Source organism: Phoca vitulina, unplaced genomic scaffold (genome assembly GCF_004348235.1).
Source record: "Phoca vitulina isolate PV1807 unplaced genomic scaffold, GSC_HSeal_1.0 scaffold1, whole genome shotgun sequence".
NCBI classification, from domain to species: domain Eukaryota; kingdom Metazoa; phylum Chordata; class Mammalia; order Carnivora; family Phocidae; genus Phoca; species Phoca vitulina.
This window is the reverse complement of record NW_022589704.1, coordinates 100,654,474-100,673,733: the sequence shown is the minus strand read 5'-3', so window position 1 is coordinate 100,673,733 and position 19,260 is coordinate 100,654,474. Positions and strand designations below refer to the sequence as shown.

Here is a 19,260-nt window from a genome sequence, read left to right as displayed (position 1 = left end):
ACAATTCGTAAAAGAATACGGGCTCATTATAAGTAATTTCAGCAACATAGGAAAGCAAAACAAGAAGATTTTTTTAAAACCCCAAATTAAAAAAAATTAAATTAAAAAACAGTAAGACCCCCAAATTTAGCCAGAGTCTTATCCCTAAGAAATAATCTCCATTATCAGCAGGTAAAAATCATTCTAAAACTCTCTGTCTATACATAAAAAATGCTATAAATAGGGACATAATTCTATTAACAAAATGATTATGCTATATATCCCACTCTTAATGAAAACAGTATTAAACTGATTTCCCTTGAACTAAAAGAAAGAAAATGACTGCTATTCATATATAAAGAAAGAGAGATTAGGAAAACCTTAAGGAGTTGGTATTATTAATATTTAATTTTTGTTAATATGGATTCTCATACTTCCACTAGTCCCTTGCTTCCTCATTTTCTTATACTGTCACTTTTACTTTATCAAAGTTTATAGCATTTTAATTCTGTTCTATAGTCATAATTATGATAGTTATCAAGGATTAGTTCTAACCTTTATTCTTACTTCTTTTACCAAGATTCTTTTTGAGTCATGTTGACTTATCTTAAAATAAGTTTTTTTCTGGGTGCCTGGCTGGCTCAGTCAGTAAAGCATGTGACTCTTGATTTCAGGGTTGTGAGTTAGAGCCCCACATTGGGTGTAGAGATCACCTAAACATAAAATCTTAAAAAAATTTTTTTTTCCCAGATGGGCTCAGAGATGTTATATTCCCTGAAGTTTTGTATATTTGATGTTTATTGGCTTTAGACTTGAACGGCAAACTGGGTAAGTTTAATATTTTTCAGTCACTTTTTTTCTTTAGGACGTGGTAGACAAAGAGTGGTTCACATTATTATTAAAAAGAATACCATCAACTTTATGCCAAAAAATTCATTAACTTAGAGGGAAGAGATAAATTCCTTGAAAAACATGAACTACCAAAGCTCACTGAGAAGAGAAAGAAAACCTGAACTGCTTTATATCTATTAAAGAATTTGAATGTGTTGCTCAAAAGCTTCCTATAAACAAAACTTCTGCTCTAGATGGATTAATTGGTAAATTCTGCCAAACATTTTTTTTTAAAGATTTTATTTATTTGAGACAGAGTGAGAGAGAGCGAGCGTGAGAGAGAGCACAACCATGGGGAGCAGCAGCAGAAGAGGGAGAAGCAGACTCCCCACTGACCAGGAAGCACGACGCAGGGCTGGATCCCAGGACCCTGAGATCATGACCTGAGCCAAAGGCAGATGCTTAACCAACTGAGCCACCCAGGCATCCCTTGCCAAACATTTAAAAAGGAAATAATACCATCACTACAGAAATTTTTCTAGAAAATTGAAAATGAGGGAACACTCCCAACTCATTCAGTGAGGCCAAAATTACCCTGACACCAAAACCTCACACAGATATTACAAGAAAAGAAAACTACAGAGCAGTATCCTTCATGAACATTGATGTAAAAATTCTAAACAAAAATTTGGCAAACTAAATAAAACAGCATAGGAAAAGGATAACAGATCATGACCAAATGGGGCTTATCCTAGGAATGTGGGGTAGGGTTAACACTTGAAACTCAATGTAATTCATCATACAAATTAAAAAGAAAAACCATATAATCTTTGTAATAGCTGCAGAAAAAACATTTGTCAAAAACCAATATCCAATCCTAACAAAAACTTCCAGCAAATGAGCTGTAGAGGGAACTGCCTCAACATGCATTATATACAGCATCTATGAAGAGCCTACAACTAACATCGTACTTAATAGCAAAAGGTTGAATATCTCCCCCCCTCCCAAGATAAGGAAAAGACAAGGATATTTATTCTCACCACTTCTATTCAGCACTGTACTGGAGATTCTAGCTGGGGGAATAAGGAAAGAAAAAGAAATAAAAAGGATCAGAATGGAGAGGAAGAATTAAAACTGCCTTTATCCTCTAGGTAGAAAATCTGTTGGAAGCTACAAAAAAGCTCCTAGAATAAGTGAGGTAACCAAGGTCTCACTAAACATTAAAAAAAAAGAAAAAAAATCAATTGCATTTCTGCTTAATAGTGAACAGTATGAAATTAAAATTTAAAAAGACCTCAAGAAATTAAGGATAAATTTAGCATAGACCTGTGAAACTTGTAAGTTTGTGAAAGACCTGTACACTGAAAAACTACAAACTGAGAGAAGTAAAAGACAACTTAAATAAGTAAAAGACATACCATGTTTCATGAGTTTGAAAACTCAATATTTTTAAGATGTCAATTCTCCTGAAATTGATCTATAGTTTCAGCACAATCCTAATTAAAATCCAAGAAGTGGGTTTTTTTGTTGTTGTTTTGTTTTGTTTTTTTGAGAGAGAAAACCTGAATAAAAACTTTTGTACGTGAGCAGGAGTGGGGAGGTAGGCAGAGGGAGAGGGGAGAGGGAGAGAGAGAATCTCAAGCAGGCCCCATGCCCAGCGCAGAGCCCCACGTGGGGTTCCATCCCACAACCTGGAGATTATGACCTGAGCCGAAATCAAGAGTTGGACACTTAACTGACTGAACCACCCAGGCGCCCCCCTAAGAAGTCTTTTTTGTAGAAACTGATCAGCTAGTTCTAAAGTTCAGATGAAAATGCAAAAGACCTAAAACATTTGAAACAACTTTTAAAAAGAACAAAGTTGGAGGACTAATACTACTATACTTTAAGACTTATAAATAAATCCAAAAATAAGTCCACACAAATACTGAAAACTGATTTTCAACAACGGGGCAAAGGCAATTCAGTGGAGAAAGGGTAATCTTTGCAGAAAATGGTGGTGGAACAACTGGCTATCCGTATGCAAAAAAATGAACTTTATATAGCTTTTGTATATACTTCACACAAAAATTATTTCCGAATGGATCACAGATCTAAGTATAAGAACTAAAACTATAAAACTCTTAAAAGAAAACAGAGGAATAAATCTTTTCAGGCTTGGGCTAGGCAAAGATTTCTTAGCTATGACACAAAAGAAAGATCCATGAAAGAATACAATGGTAAATTAAATTTCATCAAAATTGTGAACTTTTTAGAAGAGGTAACAACAGGCACTGATGAAAATGTAATGGAACTCTGACAGCTGGTGAGTACATAAAATGGTAAAAACCGCTTTGAAAAAATGATTGGCAGTTTCTTGCAAAGTTAAACATACATCTACCTCGTAATCTAGCCATTCCACTCACAGGTATTTAACCAAGGGAAGTTAAACCATATAAATATTTCTACATGAATGCTCACAGCAGCTTTATTTGTAATAGCTCAAACCTGTAAACAACCCAAATGGGGAAACAACAATCACTTAATATCCATAAGCAAGTGAATGGATTAACATATTGTGATATATCTATACAGTGGAATTATACTCCATGATAAAAAGAAACTAACCACCAATACAGACAACAACATGGATGAATTTCAGAATAATTATGCTGAATCAAAGAGGCTGGACTAAAAAGAGTATGTAACATATATGTTTCAACTTATATAAAATCCTATAAAATGCAAACCAATTTATAGAGACAGAAAGCAGATCAGTGGTTGCATGGGGACAAAGAAGGGTGGAAGAAAGAGGTTACAGAGGAGCATAAGGGAAAAATGGGGGAGGATATGCTTGCTATCTTGATTATGGTGATGGATTCAGGGATGTAAATATATCTCCAAACATCAAATTTTAGATGTTAAATATGGTAGCTTATTGTACACCAATTATGCCTTAATAAAGCTGTTTAAAAATATAAAATCTGCTAGTACTAGGCCCATAATCTCTCAAGGGCAATAACAGCCTCAATGGCAGGTATTGCTTCTCACCCTGCCAATATTTTTTTCTTAGATTGTTCTTTAGCTTGTTTTTATTAACTTCTGTGGTTGAAATTTCATTCTGTTTCAGTGATTTTTCTCCCAAACTGGTTTCTTTAACTGTCTTTTGTACTTGTTGTCATTGTGACTAGATATTGTTTGCTGTGGTATAGATTGGGTAAAATCCTTGATTTTTTTCTCATTGTATCTGACACCAGTGTGAATTACAGTTGAAGGCAGGTTACTACATTCTATGCATTTCTTTGTTGCCTAAAAGAAATGGTGTGTGTACATTTATGTATATGTCATATTTTCAAGGACAGAGGGAAGGAAGAATTCTGCTAAAGATAAGTGTAGTCCTTAGATAATAACCCTGACGGTCACTTAATTATTAATTAAGTTTATTGAGGGACCACTGTTATGGTCTACACTATTTTCTCAATGGAGATTTCTTCTGCCCCTCCTGAGATTTAGATAAGGCTTTTTTATTTTTTTCTTGACTTGCACCAATGATCTAATAATACTCACTCTCCCAGTCCATCCGTCCGTCCATCCATCCATCTGTCCGTCTGTCCATCCATCCATCCATCCATCCATCCAAGTAGGCTCCACACCCAGCATGGAGCCAAGTGCAGAACTTGAACTCATGACTCTGAGATCAAGAGTCAAAAGCTTAATGCACTGAGCCACCCAGATGCCCCATCAGTCTATTTATTTTTAAATTTACGAGTACCATCACTTTAATTTTCTCAAAATTGCTTTTAGGAAGGTTATAGAAGAGTTAAACATGACACCACTTAAGAATCTGCTGTGCCATTTTTGTGGTTAAAGTTTCCTAATTCTGTTTAAGTGTTGCCACTGAATTTGGGGGCTTTTTTGGGGGGCATATATTTTTAACAGTATATTAAAAGCATTATACTGTTATTTTTTCTGAGATTACAAATTGGGCATTTATAAATGTTTGAGATTTACAATATATATCTTTTCTGGGCCACATTTAAATATTTTCTACATGAATATATAACATGAATTAATCTAACACATAATGATAAAAGGTTTTATTTACTGAAGATGGAAAATCTTTTGTGAAGCAGAAACAGAAATGGATAACATTTGTTTTAGTAGAAGATTATGAATGACTTTGCTATGTGATTCTTACCAGGTTGCACTTAAAAACTAGCTTTCATGGATCTTTTTAGAATTCCAGAGGCAAAATTAATCAGAACTTCTCCAAATTTAGAATTATCCCTCAAAGACTTTCCTTCAGGAAAAAATAAAAGCTATCAAGAATAAATAAGACAGTTTTAGGAAAAGGAATCTGGGGTTATTGTTCAATGACTAAATGTGATTTTTGCATAATAGCTGGTTGAACTCTTTATAACAAAGGGTTTAACAAACTCATTCATAAAAAAGCAAAGTACAGTTATCCCCCACTTTTTCAAAGTTTGTGTTATGCCACTCTGCTTTTACAAAAAAGGGGACAAAATAGCGTTCAGCATTTGTTTTGTAGCAAGCCACTGTAGAGGCTGCGCACACCTCAAGCAGTGAGAGCACCCCACAAAGCTCCTTCCAATGAAGTACACTCAGCATCTCAGCATTAAGCCACCAGAACTTTGAATTGTGTCTTTGAGTATCTGTGCTTCCTCTCAATTTATTTTGTGCATTTGTTAGCAAGATGTGTCCTATGAGAGGTGATTCTTGGGGTCTGAAAATGCGAAATAATTTTTCCATATAAATTAATGGTAATGGCTTCTTCACGCCATTTGGCTTACAAAAGGTTTCATAGGAACATTCTACTTTTGGATAGTGAAACTGGCAATTACACGCTCATGCAGAAGACACTTTTGCTTTTACAAATAAAGATGTCTTAGAACAAAGAAAAGTTTTCTTTTAAATATTTAACAAAGTCAATGGAATTCATAACATGTCTAGAACATAAATAATTAAATATGATTAATTTACTTTAGAAAATAATGATCTGAAATATAGTCAATGGAAGTGGTTTCTCCATCTGGTTAAATCACAAGAACCTTTAGAACTTTTTGCTGATCTATAGGGTCCACGCTCCAGAGAGTTTGATTCAGTAGGGGTGTACGAATTATAAACATTCTATGATTGATTAAAACAGACCTTTATTTTAAAGTGAGGAAAAATACAATAACAAAGCATTAATGCATAAGCAATACTTACCAGTACCGAAATTTTGAACCTAATGTAAAATAATGTGCAAAAAAATTCTTTTGAGGTGGAAGTGGTCTGTCCAAACGGAAGAATGTGTGATGTTCTACACATGCTTTCCATAAATTTTTGCATGCTCTGTAATTCACCATATTAAATCCCAATAATGTTTCTCTAGATTCATGCTGTAATAAATGACAAAATGCAGAGAATACCAGGAAAACATCAGGGTCTAATGCTCCATTTAGTTTACTTTCTACAGATAAATATTCTAGCCTTACAAACAACTAATCCTTGTAGCACAGTACCTTTTTTGCTTATCCAATAAAAAAGCAGTAAAATAAATGGAAAGGTTTGCAAAATGTGGATCTCACCTCATTCTGTAATATTATGACTCAGGACTTTTATTTTAGAACATAGTTAGAAATAAGCTTAAAAACTGATATATATCTGTTGTCAAAGCTTACTAGCTGTAATTCTATTTCAAGGTATAATCCTGGCCCATAAATTAAGCTTTAAGATATACTATCACACCTATTAAAAATAATTTGAAATTTATAAATCTATCTAGATTGTCAATACCGAGGAATATTCATTCAGTACTTCTGAACACTATTATGCAACTCAAGTTTTAAAGTAAGCAGCAACATAACAGAATCATTTTTCTCTAAAAGTTTGGCAAAAATTAATATTTAAATGGTTTCACTGAAGTAAACTATATATAGTAAGGCACACGTTTTAAGTGTACAGCTCTGGTTTTCACACAGTGAGTGCAACCATTTAAAACCCAACCAGAATAAGAAATGGATTATTACTAGCAACTCTTAAGTATTCTTTGTGCCCCCTTTCTATGAGATTATCTTTGAAAAGGTAATCACTCTTCTGACTTTTATCACCATAGATTATACCTGTTTTTGAACTTTATATACATGGAATCACACATACATTTCTTTTTTTTTTTTTTTTAAAGATTTTATTTATTTATTTGAGACAGAATGAGAGAGAGAGAGAGCACATGAGAGGGGGGAGGGTCAGAGGGAGAAGCAGGCTCCCTGTCGAGCAGAGAGCCCGATGCGGGACTCGATCCAGGGACTCCAGGATCATGACCTGAGCCGAAGGCAGTTGCTTAACCAACTGAGCCACCCAGGCGCCCCACACATACATTTCTTTAGGTCTGATTTCTTTTGTTCAGTATTATATTTCTATATTCATCCATATGGTTGTGAAAGTCATTTTCATTCTATATAATATTCTATCATATGAATATACCGGTTTAGTTATCCATTTGTTATTGATAGACATTTGATGTTTCCAGTTTGAGGATATAAAAATACTGCTACGCGAGTGCATTTCTGTTGTTGGATCATAAGATATTTGTGTTCATCTTCAGTAGATAATGCCCAACAGTTTTCCAAAATAGTTAGATCAATATATACCCCCTCCCACCAGCAGTATATCCTCCACATATTCACCAACCACTCACTTATCAATCTTTTCATTACACTATTCTGGTGGATGTGTAGAAGTATCACATTCTGGTTCTAATTTATACTTCCCTGATGATTAATGAGGTTCAACACCTTCTCATGTTACTGGCCATGTGCATGTCCTCATTTCTGAAGTACGTGTTCAAGTCAGTAGCATATTTTTGAATTGGGTTGGATATATAACCAAGGATGTGGTGTGTGTGTGTGTGTGTGTGTGTGTGTGTACTATATACATCTACTTCACTCTCCTTTTTTTTTTTTTTTTTTAAGATTTTATTTATTGACTTAATTGACAGAGAGACAGCAAGAGAGGGAACACAAGCAGGGGGAGTGGGAAAGGGAGAAGCAGGTTTCCTGCCGAGCAGGGAGCCCGATGCGGGGCTCGATCCCAGGATCGAGGGATCATGACCTGAGCCGAAGGCAGAAGCTTAACCACCTGAGCCACCCAGGCACCCCTACTTCACTCCCTTAACGATATCTTTTGATGAACAGAGTTTTTAATTTTAACACAGTCCAGGTTATTGATCTTTTAAGGTTAGTTTTTCTTCTATGTCCTGTTAAATGTTTGCCTATCAAAAGATATGAAGATAGTTCTGTAACTAAAATACAGTAAGATACCCATGTATAAACATTAAACTACTATGCTAAAAGATAATATGCTTAAAATACCTACTTCTTGATCACCGAAGAATTCTTAATTATGCTTAACAGTGGCTTTGTACGCACTAACTAATAGTTTACATGTTGCACCACACTCCCTAAATAATGCAAAATGACAGAGGTCTTACACAGAGCAGTATGCAGTAATGCCTCTCAGTAGAAGAGCCGATCTAAGAATCATATACGTTCTTTTGACACATCGCATAGTTCAAAAATTCTGTGTGATTTTGACTTTCTACTAATTGTATTTGGACAATCTGTAACAAATTTGCAATAAAATCCACCCTCCACATTTTGTATACAATAGATACAAAATGTTGTATTGAAAGAGAAGTAGTTTCTATAAAGTTTGGGTATTTAAAAATGAAGAGCTGTTTCAGAGAGAAACATTAACAAGGCAACATTCTGTAGACTATGACTATATACGTCTTTAATCAGTTGTTAGATGACTTTTGTTGATGTTATCTGTGACTAAACACATTCCTAATGATATACTACCTTGGAGAATGGTTGTGAGGATTAAAAGATATGAAAATAGCTGTGTAATTATCTAGTAAGACCTCAATAAATGTTAAATACCACAACTATTATTGGTAATAATGATAGTACTATTAATAGGAAAAAAATTAGAAAAATTGACTTCTACGTTGCCTTCTACCAATATAATAATTTAAAATATTTGTTCTCTCGTTTCCAGATAAGATGTTTTGAAACATGTACAAAAATGTTCATTAGCAGCATTAGTCATAATAGCCACAACCTGGAAATGCCAAAATTGTCCACTAACGTAAGAATGAGTAACTTATGGTATATTCACTTAATATAATACCATGGAGCAATAGAAAAACTATTGCTATGTGCAAAAATATGGATGAACTCACAATGTAAAGGTTAGATAGTAGACAAAAAGAGAACATTATGTATGACAATTTTTTAAAGCTCAAAAATAAGTGAACTAATCCATGGTGATACAAATGAGAATAGTATTTACCTCTCAGGAAGGTTAATGACACAAATGGGCATTAGCTCCATTAGCAATAATACTAAGGTGGTAGTAATGTTCTACAATATTAGTATTATATATTTATTATATACTTACCAAACACTATCCTTAATATTTGTATACTTTTCTGTGTAATTCAATAAAACTATAGAAAAAAACTTTTATATTTTTGAGTATAAATGATAAATCATAGTCACTTAGATCACCCTCTGATAAAATGCAGCTGACTCCAATATTTTTAAGGTTTCAAATACATTTTACACATATATGCACACACAACCATCTTGAAATCTGCATTAATTTGTTAAGATTTCTAAGAAATAATTTAAGGATAAATTATTTTAATTTTGATTAAATAGATAAAATCATTAACAACAAGGTGAAGTTCTTTCCAACACTGTATTTTCCATGATAACTCAGTGTGTTGTATTTAATATATAAAAAGGATATCACCATTCCCATAAAGGGAGGAAACGTACTATACATTCATGAACTAGAAACAAAACTAAACACTCAGTCTCCCTAAAATAAAATGAACTACATAGGAAAAGAAGTGCTTCAGATTAGTAGGAGGGAAAAAAAAAAAATATATATATGTATATATATATAAAATGTTCAGTTACCAGCCTCATGAATAGGCCCTGGCAACTGACAACGAACATCACGATTGAGATCAGTTTCAAAGTTCAAAAGAGAGCAAAATGGATATATAGAAGTACTTTAAATCAGAACCACAGTGACACTGTTGAAATAAATAAACATTGTCATGAAATGCAATTAACTCACGAGGCAGTTATCAACAATATTAGTAACACTTTCACTCATACTAAAAGATCAGCCATGAATGACTTCATTTCTTAAAGACTTCATTTATGTAAATATTATTTATTTTATATAAATGTTATTTATATTTATACAAATATTTATAAGTATATTCATTTATACTAATAATTATTAGATCACTACTCACCACTTCTTTTCTAAGTTGAATAAAGAACTGTTTGCACTTGAAAGAAATTTTTACAATCTTCAACCTGGATAAAAAGAGAATGAATGGGAGTATTTAAAATATTGAGTAAAAATAAAAACATTAACTTAAGAAAATAATGCAAAAAGTAACCTTTTAACTGTATTTCAGTAACATCTAAACATTCAATCATATATAGACACATTACATAAGAAATCTAAAGATTCTGGTGCTTCATGAAAAAATAATTAGAATCTATATACTCAATTGAAGAAAGTTTTATCAGAATATTTGCTGTGAACTATACCTTTCCCAACTTTGTATCTAGAGAAATACAAAAAAACACATGTCACAAATTAAAATTTCAAGATATACCAATGAGATATACCAAGAACTACAAGCAGTTTTCTGGTTCTGTAAGGAGCTTAGAAATCAACACCTCTTATTGGATTCCTAAGAGAGGGGAGGGCACAGGAACTGCTGCTCCCAAGATTTGAGAGACTAACAGGTGAATACAGAGAACTGCAGCTTACCAGAGCAGAGACTCAGCGAGTAGAAACTGCCAGAGGAACCAGTGCCAGAGGAATCTGAACTGTAATTTAAGAATTGTTGGAGGCTCCGTGTGGACAAATTCAAGACTGAAAAACTCCAGAGGGACCCAGTTATGGAGGAGGAACGGCCTCCTGTAATATTGTGAAATTTACCTCGAGAAGCCCAACCAGATTCCCACGGTGAATACCAGACACAAATACCCTGGGGATTCCAGCAAGGGAAGCGGAAAAGGAACCATTTTGAAATACACTCTGTTCTTTTTTTTTTTTTTTTTTTTAAACTAGTTCACCAAACCCTCACCTGCTCGGGTATTAGCAGAGCTTAACCAACCTGAGGAAGCCTAATCAGCTCATTCTAGCCATCCTATCCCACCTAGCAGGGAGGAAAAACACAGAGAAACAGACTGTGAAGCTCACAGTCTAGAGGCATGGGCTCACTAAAACAGAGAGCTAATCATAGGATACAGAACACTTGCCATCCCCGTACACCTCACAACAAGATTACTAAGGGCCTATTTATAACACTTCCTTTTACTGGAATATCACGTCTGGCTATCAAAAAATTATAAGGCATACCAAAAGGCAAAAACACGATGTGAAGAGACAGAGCAGAACCAGACATGGAAGAGATGTTGGAATGATCAGACTGGGAATTTAAAACATCTATGATTAATATGCTAAGGGTTCTAATGGATAAAGTAAAAATCATGTAAGAATAGACGGGCAATGTAAGCACAGAGATGGAAATCATTAGATTTCCTTAGAAAGCCAACCCTCCCCCCCCAAATGCTATGGGTAAAAAACACTACCACAGAAACAATACTTTTCATGACCTTATTAGTACACTGGACACAGACGAGGAAATAATCTCTAAGGCAGAAGATATATCAATAAAATCCTAAAAACCCCAAAAGCAAAGAGAACAAAGACTAAAAAAGAACAGAACAGACTATCCAAGAACTGTGGGACAACTACAAAAGATGTGACATACAGTAACATACAGTAATGGAAATACCAGAAGGAGAAGAGAAAGCAACATAAGAAATGTTTGAAACAAAAATGACTAAGGAACTTACCCAAATTAACATCAAATGCCAAACCACAGGTCAAGGAAGCTCAGAGAACACGAGCAGGATAAATGCCTTAAAAACCACACCTAGGGGGGCGCCTGGGTGGCTCAGTCGTTAAGCGTCTGCCTTTGGCCCAGGTCATGGTCCCAGGGTCCTGGGATTGAGCCCCACATCGGGCTCCCTGCTCGGCAGGAAGCCTGCTTCTCCCTCCCTCACTTCCCCTGCTTGTGTTCCCTCTCTCGCTGTGTCTCTATCAAATAAATAAAATCTTAAAAAAAAAACAAAAACAACAAACCACACCTAGGTATACCACTTTTAAATTATAGAAAATTAAAAATAAAGAAAAAATCTTGAAATAAGCCAGAAGAAAAAACATCTTATCTATAGAGAAATAAAGGTAAGAAGAGTTAAATCCAGCTTCTCAGAAATCATGAAGCAGGAAGAAAGTGGGTAAAGTGTTGAGAGAAAAAAACCATCAACCCCAAATTTCATATTTGTAAAATTATCCTTCAAAAATGAATGAGAAATGAAGACTTTCTCAAATAAAAATTGGGGGAATTTGTTGGAACGCGACCTGCCTTGCAAGAAATGTTAAAAGGAAAAAAAATAATATAGGCCAGAAACTTTAATCTATATAAAGAAAGGAAAAGCCCTGAAGGACTAAGTGATGGTAAAATAAAAACTTGATTTTTCTTATTCTTAACTGATCTAACATATAATTTGTTCAAAACACTAAAATAAAAAATGTATGCAATTATGTATGTTTATGTACCTATCCTATATATACAATTATATACTTATATATGCTTATATATAAGTGAAATGATTGACAGCAATGATACAAGGGACAGGAGGAAGAAATTAGTATTCTCTGATTATTTTTTTTTAAAGATTTTATTTATTTATTTGACAGAGAGAGACACAGCCAGAAAGGAAACACAAGCAGGGGGAGTGGGAGAGGGAGAAGCAGGCTTCCCGCCAAGCAGGGAGCCTGATACGGGGCTCGATCCCAGGACTCTGGGATCATGACCTGAGTAAAAGGCAGCCACTTAATGACTGAGCCACCCAGGCGCCCCAGTATTACCTCATTATTATAAGGTACTCACAGTACCTGTGACATGGTATACTATTGTTTGAAAGTAGACTTGGATAACTGTAAATATAATTGCAAACTCTAGAGCAACCACTAAAAAAAAAAGAAGTAAAACTAATAAGCTAGGAAAGGAGAGAAAATGAGATCATATAAAATGCTCAATTAAAACAAGAATGGCAGAAAAAATGAACAAAAAATGGAAACAAAGAACAAGAGCAACAAATAGAAAACAGTAATGAATATGTCAGATATTAATACAAATATATCAAAATCCTTTAAAATGTCAATGGGCTAAATATAACAAAAGACATTGTCTTTTAAGACATTGTAAAAATATTTAAACAGTATTTTGTTTAAATATAAAAACATATATAGGTTAAATGCAAACAAATGTATAAAAATATACCATGCTAAGACTAATTAATAAAAAGCAGGAGTACTAGGGATATAATGTACATCATGGTGACTACTGTTAATAATACTGTATTGTATATTTCAAAGTTGTTAGGACAGATCTTAAAAGTTATCACCACAAGGAAAAACAATTGTAAACTATGTGTAGTGATGAATACTGACCAGATATACAGTGATAACCACTGTGCAATATATACAAATACTGAATCATTATTGTACACCTGAAACTAATATAATGTTATATGTCAATTATATCTCAAAAAAGTAAGAATGAAAGCAAAGAAGAGTAGCTCTAATAATTTCAAAAAGCAAGACTTTAAAGCAAATAGTTATTGAGGATAAAGCAGGGCATTCCACCATGCTAAAGGGGTAAATTCTCCTAGAAGACATTATAAAATCTTTTTTTTTTTTTGACATTATAAAATCTTAATGAATATGAAACTAACAACAGAGCATCAAACTACAAGAGGGAAAAACTGACAGAACTACATGAATACAGTATTGTATTCGGAGACTTCAACACCCCTTTATCTGAAATGGACAAACTCAGCACACAGAAAATCATTAAGGACATAGTTGAACTCAATAATATTATCAAATGGATATCACTGACCTTTACAGATTACTTCTTACAATATGAAAATTTACATTTTTCTCAAGCTCATTTGACACATTCACCAAGATGGATCATATTCTCAGCCAAAAAACACACCTTAACAAATTTGAAAGAATAGAAATCACATAATACCTACTTTCAAAGCACAACAAATTGGAGGACGACGGAGTAGGAGACCTAAATTTCATCTGGTCCCAGGAATTCAGCTAGATAGGAATCAAACCATTCTGAACACCTACGAACTCAACAGGAGATCGAAGAAAAGAACAGCAGCAACTCTGAACAGAAAAGTGACCACTTTCTGGAAGGTAGGACGCGCAGAGAAGTGAATCCGAGGTGATATTCGGGAAGATAGACGGCGGGGGAGGGGGCCTCCGTCAGCCGCTACTCGCAAGTAATAGAGCGGCAGAGCACAAAATCAGAACTTTTAGAAGTTGGCTCTGCTGAAGGACACCGCTCCAGTGGCTAAGTGGGGGGTGTAACCTGAACTGGGACAGTGTGGTCTCAGGACCCTCGGGGTCACAGAGAGACCGGGGGTGCCTGAGTGCAGCAGAGCTCCCACCTATTGCAGCAAGGAAGCTGGCTGCAGAGATGGAGCCAAGGAGCGGGCTCTCAGCTCGGGGTTGCCATAAACTGTGATCCACGGCACAGTCGGGCCACTGCTCCTCCAGCAGGGACCCAACAAGTGGCAGATCCGGGGAGACTCCCCTTCCTCCCCCGGGAGAAGCGGCACGGGAGCGCACCACAGGGATCTGCTGGGTTTGGAGACTCCACACCGGGTCGGGTGCCAGAAATAAAAACGCTCGGTCACAGGCCGGGTGAGCACGGAGTGCGGCCGGAGACCAGGGACACGGGAGTGACTGACTGCTTTTCTCTGGGGGCTCACTGAGGAGCGGGGACCTGAGTTCTCGGCTCCTCCAGGGCAGAGATTGGGAGGCTGCCATTTTCGCTCTCGTCCCCCAAAGCTGTACGGAAAGCTTGCAGGGAACAAAGGCTCCTGAGAGCAAACCCGAGCAGATTACTTAGCCTGGACCCAGCAAGCGGGGGGTGCAATTCCGCCTCCGGAAAAGACATTTGGGAACCACGGCAATAGGCCCCTCTCCCAGAAGATCAGCAAGAACAGCCAGCCAAGACCAAGTTTACCAATCAATGAGAACGGCAGAACTACAGCGCTAGGGGAATACCGCACATAGAATTCATGGCTTTTTTCCCATGATTCTTTAGTCTTTCAAAGTTAATTTTTTTTTTAACTTTTTCTTTTTTTTCTTTTTTTTGAATTTTGCTTTTTCCCTTTTTCAACCAACATCTTATTATTCCCCTTTTTAAAAAGTCTTTTTTCGAGGGGATGGGTTAGCCTGGTGATGGGTATTAAAGAGGGCACGTTCTGCATGGAGCACTGGTTGTTATATGCAAACAATGAATCATGGAACACTACATCAAAAACTAATGATGTAATGTATGGTGATTAACATAATAATAAAAAAATATTTTCATTTTTAGAGTCATATTCTATCCCTTCATAGTAGTTAACCTTATTTTTGGTATATATATGTAAGTTGTTCTCTCTTTAAAATTTTGGGATACAGTTTCTTCTAACAGACCAAAATATACTCTAAATCTCTAGTGTATGGCTTTGTTCTAGCCTCCTGCCTGCTCACATTCTCTCCCTTTTTTTTTAAATCCTCTTCTTTCTTTTTTCAACCAACTTCTTATCTTATCAATTCCTTTTATAAAATCTTTTATAATTTTCATCTTTACAATCATATTCCATCCCTTCATTGTATTTACCCTTATTTTTGTACATATATAAGTTTTTCTTTCTTTAAAATTTTGGGAGTCACTTTCTTTTGACAGAACAAAATACGCCCAAAATCTAGTGTGTGGCACTGATCTATGCACCAGCCTGATCATATTTGATCATATTCTCTGTTTTGTTGTTTGTTTATCTTTTTCTTTTTTCTTTCTTTCCCTTTCTTTTCCCCCGGTTTCAGGTCTCATCTGATTTGTTTAGTGTATATTTTTCTGGGGTCTTTGTTACCCTGTTAGCATTTTGTTCTCTCATTCACCTATTCTCTTCTGGACAAAATGACAAGATGGAAAAAATCACCTCAAAAAAAAAGAACAAGAAGCAGTACCGACTGCCAGGGACCTAATCAATACAGACATTAGTAAGATGTCGGAACTAGAGTTCAGAATGACGATTTTAAAGATACTAGCTGGGTTTGAAAAAAGAATGGAAGATATTAGAGAAACCCTTTCTGGAGAAATAAAAGAACTAAAATCGAACCAAGTCGAAATAAAAAAGGCTATTAATGAGATGCAATCAAAAATGGAAGCTCTAACTGCTAGGATAAATGAGGCAGAAGGCAGAATTAGTGATATAGAAGACCAAATGATGGAAAATAAAGAAGCTGAGAAAAAGAGAGATAAACAACTACTGGATCACGAGGGCAGAATTCAAGAGGTAATCGATACCATAAGATGAAACAACATTAGAATAATTGGGATCCCAGAAGAAGAAGAAAGAGAGAGGGGCAGAAGGTATATTGGAGCAAATTATAGCAGAGAACTTCCCTAATTTGGGGAAGGAAACACACATCAAAATCCAGGAGGCACAGAGAACCACCCTCAAAATCAATAAAAATGGGTCAACACCCCGACATCTAATAGTACAACTTACGAATCTCAGAGACAAAGAGAAAATCCTGAAGGCAGCTCGTGAGAAGAGATCTGTAACCTACAATGGTAGAAACATTAGATTGGCAACAGATCTATCCACAGAGACCTGGCAGGCCAGAAAGGACTGGCATGATATATTCAGAGCACTAAATGAGAAAAATATGCAGCCAAGAATACTATATCCAGCTAGGCTGTCACTGAAAATAGAAGAAGAGATAAAAAGCTTCCAGGACAAACAAAAACTAAAGGAATTTGCAAACACGAAACCAGCCCTACAAGAAATATTGAAAGGGGTCCTCTAAGCAAAGAGAGAGCCTAAAAGCAACATAGACCAGAAAGGAACACAGACAATATACAGTAACAGTCACCTTACAGGCAATACAATGGTACTAAATTCATATCTTTCAATAGTTACCCTGAATGGAAATGGGCTAAATGCCCCAATCAAAAGACAGAGGGTATCAGATTGGGTAGAAAAACAAGACCCACTGATATCCTGTCTGCAAGAGACTCATTTTAGACCCCAAGACACCTCCAGATTGAAAGTGAGGGGGTGGAAAACCATTTATCAACAAAAGAAAGCTGGGGTGGCAATCCTTATATCAGACAAATTAGATTTTAAACCAAAAGCTATAATAAGAGATGAGGAAGGACACTATATCATACTTAAAGGGTCTATCCAACAAGAAGATCTAATAATTGTAAATATCTATGCCCCTAACATGGGAGCAGCCAATTATATAAGCCAATTAATAACAAAAGCAAAGTAACACATCGACAATACAATAATAGTGGGAGACATTAACACCCCCCTCACTGAAATGGACAGATCATCTAAGCAAAAGATCAACAAGGAAATAAAGACTTTAAATGACACACTGGACCAAATGAACTTCACAGATATATTCACAACATTCCATCCCAAAGCAACAGAATACACATTCTTCTCTAGTGCCCATGGAACATTCTCCAGAATAGATCACATCCTAGGTCACAAATCAGGTCTCAACCAGTACCAAAAGATTGGGATCATTCCCTGCATATTTTCAGACCACAATGCTTTGAAACTAGAACTCAATCACAAGACGAAAGTCGGAAAGAACTCAAATACGTGGAGGCTAAAGAGCATCCTACTAAAGAATGAATGGGTCAACCAGGAAATTAAAAAAGAATTAAAAAAATTCATGGAAACAAATGAAAATGAAAACACAACTGTTCAAAATCTCTGGATGCAGCAAAGGCGGTCCTAAGAGGAACGTATATAGCAATAAAAGTCTTTCTCAAGAAACAAGAAAGGTCTCAAATACACAACCTAACCCTACACCTAAAAGAGCTGAAGAAAGAACAGCAAATAAAGCCTAAACCCAGCAGGAGAAGAGAAATAATAAAGATCAGAGCAGAAATCAATGAAATAGAAACCAAAAGAACAGTAGAACAGATCAACGAAACTAGGAGCTGGTTCTTTGAAAGAATTAACAAGATTGATAAACCCCTGGCCAGACTTATCAAAAAGAAAAGAGAAAGGACACAAATAAATAAAATCATGAATGAAAGAGGAGAGGTCACAACCAACACCAAAGAAATACAAACAATTATAAGAACATATTATGAGCAAGTATATGCCAGCAAATTAGATAATCTGGAAGAAATGGATGCATTCCTAGAGATGTATAAACTCCCAAAACTGAACCAGGATGAAACAGAAAACCTGAACAGACCTATAACCACTAAAGAAATTGAAGCAGTCATCAAAAATCTCCCAACAAACAAAAGCCCAGGGCCAGATGGCTTCCCAGGGGAACTCTACCAAACATTTAAAGAAGAATTAATACCTATTCTTCTGAAACTGTTCCAAAAAATAGAAATGGAAGGAAAACTTCCAAACTTGTTTAATGAGGCCATCATTAGCTTTATCCCCAAACCAAAGACCTCATCAAAAAGGAGAATTACAGACCAATATCCTTGAAGAACATGGATGCAAAAATTCTCACCAAAATACTAGCCAATAGGTTCCAACAGTACATTAAAAGGATTATTCACCACGACCAAGTAGGATTTATCCCTGGGCTGCAAGGTTGGTTCAACATCCGCAAATCAATCCATGTAATACAATACATTAATAAAAGAAAGAACAAGAACCATAAGATCCTCTCAGTAGATGAAGAAAAAGCATTTGACAAAGTACAGCATCCTTTCTTGATCAAAACTCTTCAGAGTACAGGGATAGAGGGTACATACCTCAATATCATAAAAGCCATCTATGAAAAACCCACAACAAATATCATTCTCAATGGGGAAAAACTGAGAGCTTTCCCCCTAAGGTCAGGAACGCAGCAGGGATGTCCACTATCACCACTGCTACTCAACATAGCCACAGCAATCAGACAACAAAAAGAAATAAAAGGCATCGAAATCGGCAAAGAAGAAGTCAAGATCTCACTCTTTGCAGATGATATGATACTTTATGTGGAAAACCCAAAAGACTTCACCCCAAAACTGCTAGAACTCATACAGGAATTCAGTTAAGTGGCAGGATATAAAATCAATGCACAGAAATCAGTGGCATTCCTATACAACAACAATAAGACAGAAGAAAGAGAAATTAAGGAGGCGATCCCATTTACAATTGCACCCAAAACCATAAGATACCTAGGAATAAATCTAACCAAAGAGGCAAAGAATCTGTACTCAGAAAACTATAAAATGGGGCACCT

The 19,260-nt window shown here is 35.7% G+C and overlaps 1 protein-coding gene across 5 annotated transcripts in view; it reads right to left on the bottom strand.

Annotated features, from left to right (window-relative positions):
* Positions 1–19,260, bottom strand: part of PTPN4 (protein tyrosine phosphatase non-receptor type 4) — a 230,079-nt gene that overhangs the window by 62,643 nt on the left and 148,176 nt on the right. For all 5 annotated transcript variants that reach the window (XM_032412092.1, XM_032412078.1, XM_032412100.1 and 2 more), the window contains exons 11-12: positions 10,127–10,190; positions 6,019–6,191 (exon numbers count right to left, since the gene is read on the bottom strand). In XM_032412092.1, coding sequence (XP_032267983.1) covers positions 6,019–6,191; positions 10,127–10,190 — 237 coding nt within the window. The remainder of the gene's footprint in view (positions 1–6,018; positions 6,192–10,126; positions 10,191–19,260) is intronic.